Here is a 12,929-nt window from a genome sequence, read left to right on the forward strand (position 1 = left end):
TCAGGGTTGGTCGTTGCCCAAGGGACTTTCCACATGGACCAAACTCATGATGTCGTGCTCCAGTATGGTATCTCTGGTGTATGGCAAATAAGGATTTGTACCTGAATGTTTTCCCACATTCACTGCACACAGAGGACTCTCTACCAAGGTGGACACCCTGGTCCCGAGTATCCGTGTGTTTGGGACCAAAGGCGTTCTTGCATCCGCCCCAAGTGCCATGACTGCTTCCGCGTCGTAATGTTGTCCTACACTGGGGGATTCTGTGTGGTTTCTCCCCAGTACGAGTGGCCTCTTGCCCCAGATGCCCCGAGCCAGACAGCAAGTCGTTCTGCATCTCTCCACAGGTAAAGGGCTTTCCCGAACCACCGGATCCCCAGCTCTTGACAGCAGAGGCCCTGTCCACACGGCTTCTGAATGGTTTTGCTCCCGCGGGCTGCTCCTGCTGCTGCTGCTGCTCCAACTTCACACTGAAAGAAAATCGTTTCCCGCAGGCCCCACACCTCAACCGTTTCTGGCCGTTTTCTTTCCCCTGGAGCTCAGCCAAGTGGAAAATGTCTCTCAAGACGGGACCACACATCTCACAGGGGTGGGTCTTCCGGGAAGACAGAGCGGCCCTGGGCGTCCCGGTCTGGGACACGCCTACAGAAGCGCTCTGTGCAAAGGGGGCCTCCTCATCCTCTGCTCCACAGCAGCAACCTGAAGGCAGAGAAGTGTTGGTGAAACACGTGCTGGCTGTAGCGCGGGGTGAACCCATCACACACGCACCCGACTCACCTAAGTACAGCATGCTTTTCCAGACAAAGGAGACAGAATTCATTTGAAAGAGAGGTCGCTGTGCACGACTGGGCACAACCAGTCAGAGTACTAGGGAGAGCACACTAGAAGGACAGAAAACTAGGGTACGACACAAGGAAGACAGCCAGAGCCTACAGCTTATTCTTTGCCCAAAGGTTTGTGTAGGTCCATTTCTGCTACTGAGATTTGGCTGAGTAGAGGCTACAGGAATATCCCACCCCAAGACATTTACTTGTGGTCAAGGACAGTTGAGGGCATGTGAATATGTCATGGTAAAACTTTCAGGGGTGAATGCTGAACCACACGGAAATAGCAGTGAGAGATACGGGTGGCATGTGGAGGCCCGAGAAGCATTAATTACCCCTATACTGGACATCATGGAAGTACCACAGGGTAGAATTCAGAAGTCCACAAACTGTCAACAGTAAGGAAGGAAAGACAGAAATGGGGTGTGGCCATCTGCGGAGAGCCCGTGGTCAGGTTGAAGAAACTGAAGAAACTCAGTATGATCTGAACACAGTGCTGGTATCACACCTTTCCCAGCTGCCATCCACCAGAACCAGGTTCCCTATGAGCCCACCTGGTCATGCCTGGAGCATGTCCATGCTATGACACACAACGGACTCTTCCCTGGAAGCCTTCCTGAGCAACCAAAGGGTACCAGAAGCATACCAATACTGTAGGAAAACGGGCCAAGGGGACCGCCAGCACTGTCCCAGAGCTACTCAGGACACAACAGAGAAAAACATCCTATGTGACTGATGGCGGCAGGATGGCAGCAGGATGGCGGGAAAGCAGAAATCATCCCTCGCCTCAACAAAAAAATCAGTTCAACAGCTGTCTATGAGTGGCCTTAGCCTGAAGTGCCCAAGAGCCCATTAACACTGACTAGAACACAGGAGACCATCAAAGGGTGCACAAGCACACAGAAAGACGGCTGGAGACTGTATTAGCACAGATATGTGTGATGCGTGAGAAATGAGGCCAGGGCTGGCTCCATCCGCCCCGGGGTGGGTGCGACTGCGGCCCCTGATCGACACAGCCTCCAGCTTCCTGCTCCACAGGGGACACCGGAACACTGGCCAGCGAGTTAACCCATGTCTGAAGCCAAAGCAATTTGAGAAAGAAGATCAAGCTGAAGGCAGCACACTTGTGGTTTCAAACTATACTACAAAGCCATTGTTTTCACAACACTAGGGCACGGGCATCCAAACAGACCAGTGGAACGGAATGAAGAGCCCAGAAGTAAAGCAACACGTCTACAGATGACTAATCTTTGACAATGAGGCCAAGAATCAACCCTGGGGAACAATAACCTCTTTCATACTACTGTGATATCTGACTGTCCAAATGAAAACACAAGGATCCTGGGTCTCCTGCTTGCAGCACTCAAGGAAATGAACTTCAAATTGATTAAGGACCTACACATAGGATCTCAAACCCTAAAATTCACAGGAAAAAAACATAGGGAAAAGCCCCCGTAACCTTATTCCTGACAATGCTTTTTTGAGTAGGACATCTGAAGCACACACAACAAAAGCAAGCACTCACAAATACCACTACACCAAATTGAAAAGTGCAACTTTTCAGGGGCACCAGAGCCAATGAAACACACCAGAGAGGGAAAAGGATGTACAAGTGACTAACACGTGCTCACAATCACCAATCATCAGGGAAACGAAAACCAAAACCACAAGATATCACCTCCTACCTGTTACAATGGCTATTACCAAAAAAGACAAGAGGTAACACCCTGGTCAGGATGTGCAGAAAAAGCAACACTGGAATACCGCTGCTGGGAATGTGTACAGGGAAGTCTGTATGGAAAATACTAGGGACACCCAACAAAAACTGAAAATACAACTACCACACAGTCGACCACTGCCATTTCTAGGTATGTATTCCAAGGACACAGAATCTGTATCTCCACAACCTCCCCGAACAGGAACATCCACTGCAGTACTATGCACAAAGCCAACGTATGGAAACATTACTGTGTGTCAGTGTTTATACTGACAAATCGGGGGCAACCTCCCAACTCAGTCCATAGAGTACACAACTCTTGATCTCAGGTGGTGAGTTTAAGCCCCACAGTGGGCATGGAGTCTATCTTTAAAAAAAAAGAATAAAAAAATAAATTGTTTCTAGATAGAGAAATAAATAACGTGACAAAAAACACTTAGTACACCCATGTGCAGGAATAGTCAGCCATAAAACTGCAGGCAACCCTGCCACTTGCCACAAACAGATGAATCTGAAAAACACCACACTAAGTCAAATAAGCCACACAGCAAAACACAAACCCTGTATGTGGATACAGGGTACAAACCCACTTATGTGGATATTTATTTTTTTTTTAAGATTATTTATTTATTTATTTGACAGACAGAGATCACAAGTAGGCAGAGAGGCAGGCAGAGAGAGAGAGAGGAGGATGCAGGCTTCCCTCCAAGCAATGAGCCCGATGTCGAGCTCAGCCCCAGGACCCCGGATTCATGACCTGAGCTGAAGGCAGAGCCTTTAGCCCACTGAGCCACCCAGGCGCCCCTATGTGGATATTTATTAAGAAAAGAAAAAAGTCAAACTCAAAGAAACAGAAAGTAGAATGCCACAAGCTAAAGCCTGAGGGAAATGGGGAGATGTTGGTAAGGATACGACTAACATTCACAAGATAACTTCTGAGGCTCTATCATACAGCACATTGACTACAGTTGCCAATATTCTACGGAACACTTGAAATTTGCTATTCGAGGAGATATTAAGCTTTAGAACCACCAACAACAGAAAATGTAATTGTGTCAAGTGATCCTGTACTGATCAGGTTCATTTTGTTAGTAATTTCATAATGTAAGGGCACCTCGATGTCTGGGTCTAGAGATCAAGGCCTGCCTCAGGATCCCTGCTCAGCACAGTCACCACGTGTTTCTCTCTCTGCCCCTCTCCTGGCTCTCTCTCTTCTCTCTGTCTCCCTCTCTATCTCTCTCTCTCTGTCTCTCTCTCTCTCTCACACACACACACTCTGTCTCTCTCTCAAATAAATAAATAAATAAATCTGAAAAATCCGTAATGTATATCAAATCATTATGTAATATAATTTCAATAATACAATTTTATTTGTCAATCATAAGTCACAAGAATGAATGGAGGGTGACAGGTAAAAAAGCAATGTAAACACCACAAAAAGAACCATACAGGGCAGTCTGGAGAAGTAGCCCGTGGTTCACATAATCACTAAACATGTCCATGCCTCTAATTTCAGGCACAGGCAGGCAAGAGGAAATGTCACCCCAAGGAAGGGTTCAATACCCAGGCCACAGAAATGGCACCGACCTGAACACAGAGACCCAGCCAGGGGGAGGGCAAACAAGGTGCATTCCATCAGCCTCAATGCAGGACCACCGACCTGCGATCTTAGCCGATCAGGGCTCAGCGCAGCAGGTACTGGGGCTGTGGGCACACAGAAGAGCACACCAACAACTCAGGGCCAGCAACAAAAGCAACTGCCCAGAAAGCTGGGGAAGTACGCAGTGAACACAGTCCACACCAAAGAAGGACAAACCCTCCCCTGGAGAATGGAGGATTGGAGTCCACAGGATACAGAGTCCAGGGCAGGTCAAGGCTGCTGAGGGCCTTACCTAGTGACGATACAAGTGCAAAGTTCTCCAGCATCACATGGTGGTACAGCCGTCTCTGAGCCTCATCAAGAAGCCTCCACTCCTTCCAGGAGAAGTACACGGCCACGTCCTCAAAGGTCACACCACACTACCATGAAAGGAAAACATGGAACCTAAGCATTCTCTCTCTGAGAACCCACCAGCCAACCCACACACCCACCCCAGTCTCCCCTCCCAGCCCAGCTCCCCTCCTCAGATAATACCAGGTCTTGGTGCCTCTAATGCTGCTCTCCTCTCACCTTCCCACCAATCACTGTTCAGTGCTCAGCAATAACACGCAGGGAACACATGGAAGCAATGTGGCCTGCAAGTCCCATCCCCCTGCCAGGATATTCCCATGGAGTCTCCCAGGTCATGCCCTCAAGTCAGCCAATTACAAGCCCTGCTCTGCCAGGAAGTCTTCAATACCAGGGCCCTGAGGCCCTTAGCTCACACTTCCTCTCCAGGTCTACATGATTCTGTAAACTGTACCTCTCATGTCTTCAGACCCCACACATGAAAGCCCACACCTTCCAAAGGATTCTCCCTTGACTCACACTTGTCCTTGTCACTTGACAACCAACGGATGTGTGACAAACTCAAACAGGTTTCGCTACCACCCCAGTACTCCTATGGATCCCAACTGAGGGAAAGCCTCAAATGCTGCTGAGAAGCCTCCTCACCTGCCTCTAATCCTCCCTGCAGTACGACACTCACAATCACTGTCAACCTAGGATGCTCCTACACCGTCTTCTACTTCTCTGCTGCCCATGCTGGCCCTCGACAATCTGAAGGTACCACTTTCCACTGAACCTTTGTGAAGTCTCCAGTGGTCTCTCTGTAATCTCCCTGCCCAGCACAGTGCATCACAAATGACCACATTTGCCCCAAACCTTTTCTAACACCAAGTCTTTGAAACACCTCAAGGACCATGAAAACATCCCAAATTGTTGTTGAAGACCCACAACACTGAATAAAGAACATCCCCAGACTATCAAATGCTCCTGTACAAGAGGTGCTGTATGTCTCCATGGGTTAAGGGCTGGTTTCTGCTCTTAGCTGAGGTCTTGATCAGGGTCGTGAGTTCAGCCCCCATGTTAGACTCTATATCGGGCATGGAGACTACTGGGGAAAACAAACAAACAAACTCCTAGGTGTCCTAGCTGTATCTCTTGTTCGATCATTCCATGGAAGGCTTGCCCATGTATCTGCCACATCATTCTTTCTCCTTCACCACCTGTGTTGGCCATGCCCAGCAAACCCAACCAGGAGCTGAAGAAGAGAAACACTCTGAAGCACAGTTTACCAGGACCCTGAGACCTACAGATAGCATTGCCTGGGTACTCTGCATTCCCTCCCTAAACGTGATCCAAATCTCCACCCTACACAATACCTATCATTCTTCCAACTGTCCATCCTGAATGGTCTTTCTCGCCCCTGTTTCCCAAGATTTCCCATCCAGCTGCCCACCTTTTGCCATCACTCACACTTCTCTGAAATATCAGAGATTGTAAACAATATGAAAACAACTTAGGGGGCGCCTGAGTGGCTCAGTGGGTTAAGCCGCTGCCTTCGGCTCAGGTCGTGATCTCGGGGTCCTGGGATCGAGCCCCGCGTCGGGCTCTCTGCTCAGCAGGGAGCCTGCTTCCTCCTCTCTCTCTGCCTGCCTCTCTGCCTGCTTGTGATCTCTCTCTGTCAAATAAATAAATAAATAAAATCTTTAAAAAAAAAAAAAAAAGAAAAAGAAAACAACTTAGGTATCCCCAAGGACAATCAACTCACTGGTAACTTCCATCCGGATGATGGCAGCCTCCATCCCTTTGGCTACCCTAGCCAGGTGAAAATTAATAATGGGAAAACTCACCAACATGGCGTCAGAGGCTGCAACTGGGAGACCCTCAGACACTACTACCGTGATGAACTGCAGTCGCAGGAGGGACAGACTCGACCCTATACTGCCAGAGTACTTCACTACCCCTGAGCCCCAAAAAAGACAGGCTTTCCATAACCCCACCCAACAGTTCAGCCAATGCCAAGCCACTGTTCTTGGGACTCCCAGTTTACTCCAATACACTGGGTGTTCATAACAGCCTTCAAAACTCTGCCCTTTTCCCCTTAAAAAAATCCTACCTCTCCTTTATACTCCTGACTGTCCTACTGTTTTGCCGAAGCTTGTTTGTTCTGAACTGCAATTTCTTTCCTTTACCCACCATTTTGGTGGGTAAAATAACTGCCAGTTTTTGTTTCATTTTTACGGTTCACTGGAGTTTTCCCAGACCCCTCCCTTTCTCTTGTCTGTCACCCGCAACACCCACAATTTGGTTTGGCTCTTCTTAAAAAAGTATCGTAATTTGGGTAGCCTGGGAGGCTCAGTTCATGATCTCAGGTCCTGGGATGGAGTACCGCGGCGGCAGGGAGCCTACTTCCCCCTCTTTCTGTCTGCCTCTCTTCCTACTTCTGATCAAATAAGTAAATAACATCTTTTTTTTTTTTTTTTTTTTGTAAGGACCACAATTCAACCAATTCTCCAACATCCACGGTGGTCATTCTACTCCATCAACAATAACACTGAAGGGTCTCGGTGACGCTGTCCCTTGAGGGCCTCACTCCTGACTTTGGCTCAGGTCAGGATCAGAGGATGTTGGGGCAGCAGGGATTCTCTCTCCCCCTCTCCTCCGAGCCCTCAACATGCGCGTGTTTTATGTCAAATAAATATCTTTAAGAAAATCACTATCATCCACTTTGCAATTGCCTCCTGCTGCGCGCCCTGCCTGCGCGCTCACACCCGGCCGCGGCGCTTCTCCGCGGCCCGAGAAAGCCCCCTGACACCCGGGTTAGACCACCTCCCCTCACCGCCAGCGGACACGGCCTCGGCAGGCAGCGACCGTGCCGGCCTCACCCGCCGCGCCGCACCCTGCTCCGGACAGAACCAATGCAGCCGCGCCGTCCCCCGTTGGTGGCGCGGGCCCCCTGCAGCCCCCGCCCGCACGCAGCCGGCCGGCGCTCTCACACGGGCCCCCGCCCACCGGCGCCTCCCTGTCCCTGTCCCGGACACCGGGGCCTGGGCCGCAGGGCCGCGAGCAGGCGCCCCGCGCTCGGGCCTTCGGGGTCTGGGTGGGGGCCGGCGGGGAGGGACCGGGGGACGAGCGTTTACCTCAGCCGAGTCCCTGGGCGCGGCCGCCGCCATCGGACCGGAGGGGAGCGGACACTCGGGCTCAACTGTGTGCGTCGAGGACGGCGCCTCCCTCAGCCTTTCAGATCAGTCACACACACACGCGACCCTCCACAGCAGCCTACGAATAAACAGGTCCAACAGGCGGCAAAAACACCTACAGGTCTTGAGGCCTGAAGTTCCGCCCCCCAGCGGATGCGCATCCGTAGAATTGCCTTGTCCTGTTCCCTCATTGGCTCCTCGGTCTGTCCCCGTGGGCGGAGCTTCTTCTGGGTGGTGTGGGTCCTAAAGTTCTGGCGGTCTCCCTCAGGCGACCTTGAACCCTGGAATGTGTGTGCTTTGTTTACGTGGCATCTTGAGGGCTGGAGTAAAGAGCTGCTCCCACTCAGAGGAACCGCCCTTGCGACTTTAAAGGCCAAGAAGAGCCCTCATTTCAGACTCCAGTGACTCTCAGTTTACAAAGTAGAAAAGTGCTATTTTACATGCTCCTAATCCTTTTACTGAGATAATCTATCCTTTCTGTATGACAATTCAGAAATAAAGAGACCTTACATAGCTACAAAGATGTTCCTGCTCCTACAGTGTTTGCATCCTGAAGCATTAGAGTCAGTTTCCTATGTTTCAGTAGGATTGGCTGGGAACTGTAGATTAGTTCCGGTTAAACAACCAGATATTCAAGCCATCACACTGTAAAGGTCTGTTGGCTTTGTTCAGTGATTTGTGGATTGGGCAGCATCCCATCTAGCAAGGAGGGGGCAGCTCCTAAGCGCTACAGAAAGGGAAAGTTTTCTAAAGGTAGGACAAGACTACCACAAACAGAAAAAAGGATTAGTTCAGGTGAGGTCACCTTACTGTGGAGACAGAGTCTTATTAGGGGAATGCCTCAACTTTCGGGTGACAGAGAGGGCCCATCAATGTGGCAGATTACCTTTTTGGTGCTGAGTAGAAAATTCCTGACTGAGCAGTGGAATCTGAATTTCTGGAGGAGGTTGAAAGTGCAATGAGCTCAGGTATTATGCCCTGGTTTGGTGACATGGCCTAGCTAAGTGACACTATTTGGGACCCCTGGTTTCCTTTTTCACACCTTAAACATCTTGGTGACATTAAAGGAGGAGGAGGGATGGTGAGCCACCCAGAATTATGGGGATAATGATGATGAGGCACATTTCTGGTTCCACACTCAACCTCTCTTGCTTGTATAGTGACTGTGTTGCATCTGTTGAGAAACATTTTTATCCATGTATTTCTTACTCCGTATTCTCAGGTATATTCATTTCCTTTTAAGAGTCTGACATTACCTCAAACACAGAGGTAATTACTCAACTGATGCTAGTTTTGGTACCAAAAGTGTTTGGTACAAAGTGTTTGGTACCACGACACTTCACCATTTTCAGTTGGAGCATGTGTGTGAAGGGAGAATCTGAGTCCACTGCTCTCATCTTCTTGCTGGGAAGTAACTCTTCTTTCTTCAGGCACTGGCAGTACCGTTGCTGGAGGAGCTGAAATTACTTCTGAAAAAAATTGTGAAATACATATTTAGATGTTTAAAGACAGTGGCAGAAATAGATATGGGGAAACCCACATTCCATCTCCCTACACATCACTAAAGGCTAAAAAACAGTTACCAGTTCACAGACCTTTTAGGAGAAGGCTTAGCAAATCTGAGAAAAGATAGAATCAAACAGAGCATTCACCATTCTAGACCAATGTGCCTCACATAGTGAGGCTTTTATCTCCAAAACGTGATTTTTTTCATTCCTGAAAACACTGAACTATGCTACTGTCAACCCAAAAAATAAAGATCCTATTTTGTTTTGTTTTGTTGTTGTTGTTTTTTACAAGCAAACTGAGTTAATTCTAGAATAACAGTGGAATTCCAACTCAGGATAAGCACACTATAGCAAACCAGGAACAATACAAAGAGACAAGAGGAAAGTCAGCTTTTATTAGGTCTTAGAAGATTGAGGAGGATAACTTTGAATAAAATGTCCTTGAAAAACCGGAGATTGAGTTTTGACAGTGTTTCATTGTCTGCATACCAAGGTTAGTGTGTCCTTGCTTCTGCAAGGAGGTATCAACCTTTCTTTTGTTAAAAGCAGGAGATTAAAATCCTCCCAGGAATGTATCCTCATTTGTCAAGATAAAAATTACCTTCCTTCCTACTGCTGATTTTGCATGTCCTACCAGTGTGTACCCTGTGGTTCCTTAATCCATTTTCAATGAGTTGTCTCTTATGGTTTCCACACTACTTTAGAGAGACTTAAAAGAGGACATTTAGGGTACCTAAAGAGTTAAAATGACAGGGAAATTGAAAATGTCATCTTTATTTACTGTTCTAACAAAGATGCATTGGGGTTTTCAGGAACTTGGGTAGATGCATGGGAGAAATGCAGGCACAAGACAAGCAGTCCTAGGGATGCCTGAGTGTCTCAGTTGGTGAAGTGTCTGCCTTCGGCTCAGGTCATGATCCCAGGGTCCTGGGATCGAGCCCCACATTGGGCTCCCTGCTCAGCGAGGAGCCTGCTTCTCCCTCTCCCTCTGCCTCTTTTCCTACTTGTTCATGTTGTCTCTCTCTGACAAATAAATAAAATCTTAAAAAAAAAAAAAAAGACAAGCAGTCCTGTGTTCCTGTGGCATTTATTATGTTTAAGGAAAACACAGAAAACAAAAGCAGAAATACTGAGTTAAACTGCATGGTAGGTTGTAGCAGGAGCAATGGAACAAGGAGAGGTGAAGTTGTGAAAAGGGGATTGGATGGAATAGGCAGTAAGAAGCTCCACTTGGTAAAAGCACCACTAAGCAAGAATGGCTCCCGACAGTCTTAATTTGCATTAGTTCTGTTAAAGACAAAGTGAGCTTCCTTCAAATTTCAAAGAGCTTATTTCAGCAAACACATATCCAGTCAGGCAGCACTAAACCAAATTAGGGGGAAAGATTTGTCGACAAAAAAAAAAAAAAAAAAAAAAAAAAAAAAAAAAAAGGAAGTAAAGTGAACAAGTTATATGATTGAACTGCCTTATTTGGGAAAGCCTAGGTATCTGTTTGTGATTGGGTGAATCACTGTTTGTGATCTTGGTTCCATTTCCTACCCTTGAGACATTTAAAAGAATTCGCTGGAGGTTAGGTTTCAGTTTGCCTGTGTAGGGGGTAGGGCATCAGAGTCACCTGCGTCTAATGTCCTGCTTGTTGATTTCAATAGGAAGCTGGAAAGGGAGGTGGAGGGTGGCTTCCTGTGGAGTCTTCCCCAGTGGAGACCCTGGCACTCCAGTCCTTTAAGGCTTCAGTCTGCTTGGCTCAGTACAGGGACCCTCTGCAGGTGTGCATTAGCAGCCTGGGCTCTTCCGCTCATCACAGCCTGTAGGTCCCCAGCTGCCCTCTACTGGAGTCTGGAGGGAGGCCACCCGGCCTTCCCCGCCCCCGCCAAAAAAACCTCTTGTCAAGGCTTCATCTCTGCACTGCCCTCTCCATCAGCTGCACCCCAGCTCATTAGAAATGCCCATTCTCACTGCACGAGACAACCTACTGACTCAGGGACTCTAGGGGTGGCCGCAGAGTGAGTGTTTCAAGAAGACTCTGGCTGAGACAGACACACAGCACTGCATCTCCTTCCTCTGCATCCTGGGGACGGGCACCTAATACTCCTCCACTCACACTTACCTGCTCTACAGCAGCAGGAGCTCGTAACCTCAGCGGCAAAATTCCTCAGAACACATTCATTTCCTTCATTAAAAATGGGATGCCTAGAATGTCGGTTTTCTGTTGTTTTTAACAGATTACTACTCCTCTGTGGACACAGAAAATGAAAAGCCACTAATCACTCTGCTGTGGAGAATGAAGGAGAAGAGCAACAAAGTTCCTTACAACTTCCACCCCACTGACAAGTACTTGGGAAAGGCAGGACGACCTTATTCTAGGAACTCAACTCCCTCAGGGTAGTACTTTCCTAAAGGAAAAAGACACCTTAGCTTGACCTTAGCCAGAACTCCAGGATCCTGTAAGTCTTCTTTAACATATGGAAATCTCTTTGGAAACTTCCTTTAGTTCTACCCAGCACCCCCCCCACAATGATTAGCAATCATTCTCTAAACAAATAGCCCACAGATACCCATCTGAAGGGTCTCATGACTAAGGTTTTAGTAGACAGTACTAAATGATATCCTCACAACAGCTATCCCTCAAGGTCCTGGAAACCTTGCTAACAAGATTCTAAGAGACTAATGCTATCCCCAAACTTAAAAATATATGAGTTACCCCTCATAATCCCAGTGCAACTCTTTCTTTCTTTCTTTTTTTTAAATATTTTATTTATTTATTTGTCATAGAGAAGCGAGAGTGAGCACAGGCAGACAGAGTGGCAGGCAGAGGCAGAGGGAGAAGCAGGCTCGCTGCCAAGCAAGGAGCCCGATGTGGGACTCAAACCCAGGACGCTGGGATCACGACCTGAGCCGAAGGCAGCTGCTTAACCAACTGAGCCACCCAGGCGTCCCTGAGTGCAACTCTTTCTGACCACAGGTCCTGTTCTGTGCGTTAATAAACCACCTCTGTCTTTCAGAAGACATCTCAAGAATTCTTTCTTGACCACTTGATCCCTCAACCCAACATTTCTTTCTTTTTTTTTTGAGATTTTATTTATTTGACACAAAGAGAGAGCACAAGCAAGGGGAGCGGTAGACAGAGGGAGAAGCAGGCTCCCCACTGAGCAGGAGATGGATGTGGGGCTCCATCCCAGGGTCCTGACCCAAAGGCAAACCCTTAACTGACTGAGCCACTAAGGAGACCCTCACTCCAACATCTCACCCAACTCAATGTGATGCAGAAAAACTATTTTTTAAAAAGATTTTATTTTATTTATTTGACACAGAGAGAGAGAGAGAAAGCAAGAGAGGAAACACAAGGGCAGGAGAGGGAGAGGGAGCAGCAGACCCCGCGGAGCAGGGAGCCTGATGTGGGGCTCCATCCCAGGACTCTGGGATCATGACCTGAGCCGAAGGCAGACTAACTGAGCCACCCAGGCGCCCCAGAAAAATAATTATTTGCAGTACAATATCCCTTTTAGAATTTCTTTGGCACATGGAAGGGTTGCTCTGTGTGTGTGAGGGGCTCTTTGTTCAAATATGTGCCTATGTCACAAAAACCCAAGTTGGGTTGCGCATGGCTCCAAATCCAATACTCAACAGACAACAACTGACTAGAACAGTGTATGAGCTTTAATCAGGAGACAGGCCACATGGAGAGAAGGCAGACCACTGTACAAAGGCCAACTCCAAAGTTGTTCTGCCTCACCCAGGAGTTTTTATTTTTTATTTTTT

General features: G+C 48.0%; 1 protein-coding gene across 1 annotated transcript in view; it reads right to left on the bottom strand.

Annotated features, from left to right (window-relative positions):
- Positions 1 to 639: 639 nt before the first annotated feature.
- Positions 640 to 12,929, bottom strand: part of LOC125088614 (zinc finger protein 211-like) — a 32,007-nt gene continuing 19,717 nt past the window's right edge. The window contains exons 2-4 of the mRNA XM_047709809.1: positions 4,431 to 4,557; positions 4,199 to 4,242; positions 640 to 696 (exon numbers count right to left, since the gene is read on the bottom strand). Of these exons, the coding sequence (XP_047565765.1) occupies positions 640 to 696; positions 4,199 to 4,242; positions 4,431 to 4,557 (228 nt within the window). The remainder of the gene's footprint in view (positions 697 to 4,198; positions 4,243 to 4,430; positions 4,558 to 12,929) is intronic.

This window comes from Lutra lutra, chromosome 17 (assembly GCF_902655055.1).
Source record: "Lutra lutra chromosome 17, mLutLut1.2, whole genome shotgun sequence".
Classification (NCBI taxonomy): Eukaryota; Metazoa; Chordata; class Mammalia; order Carnivora; family Mustelidae; genus Lutra; species Lutra lutra.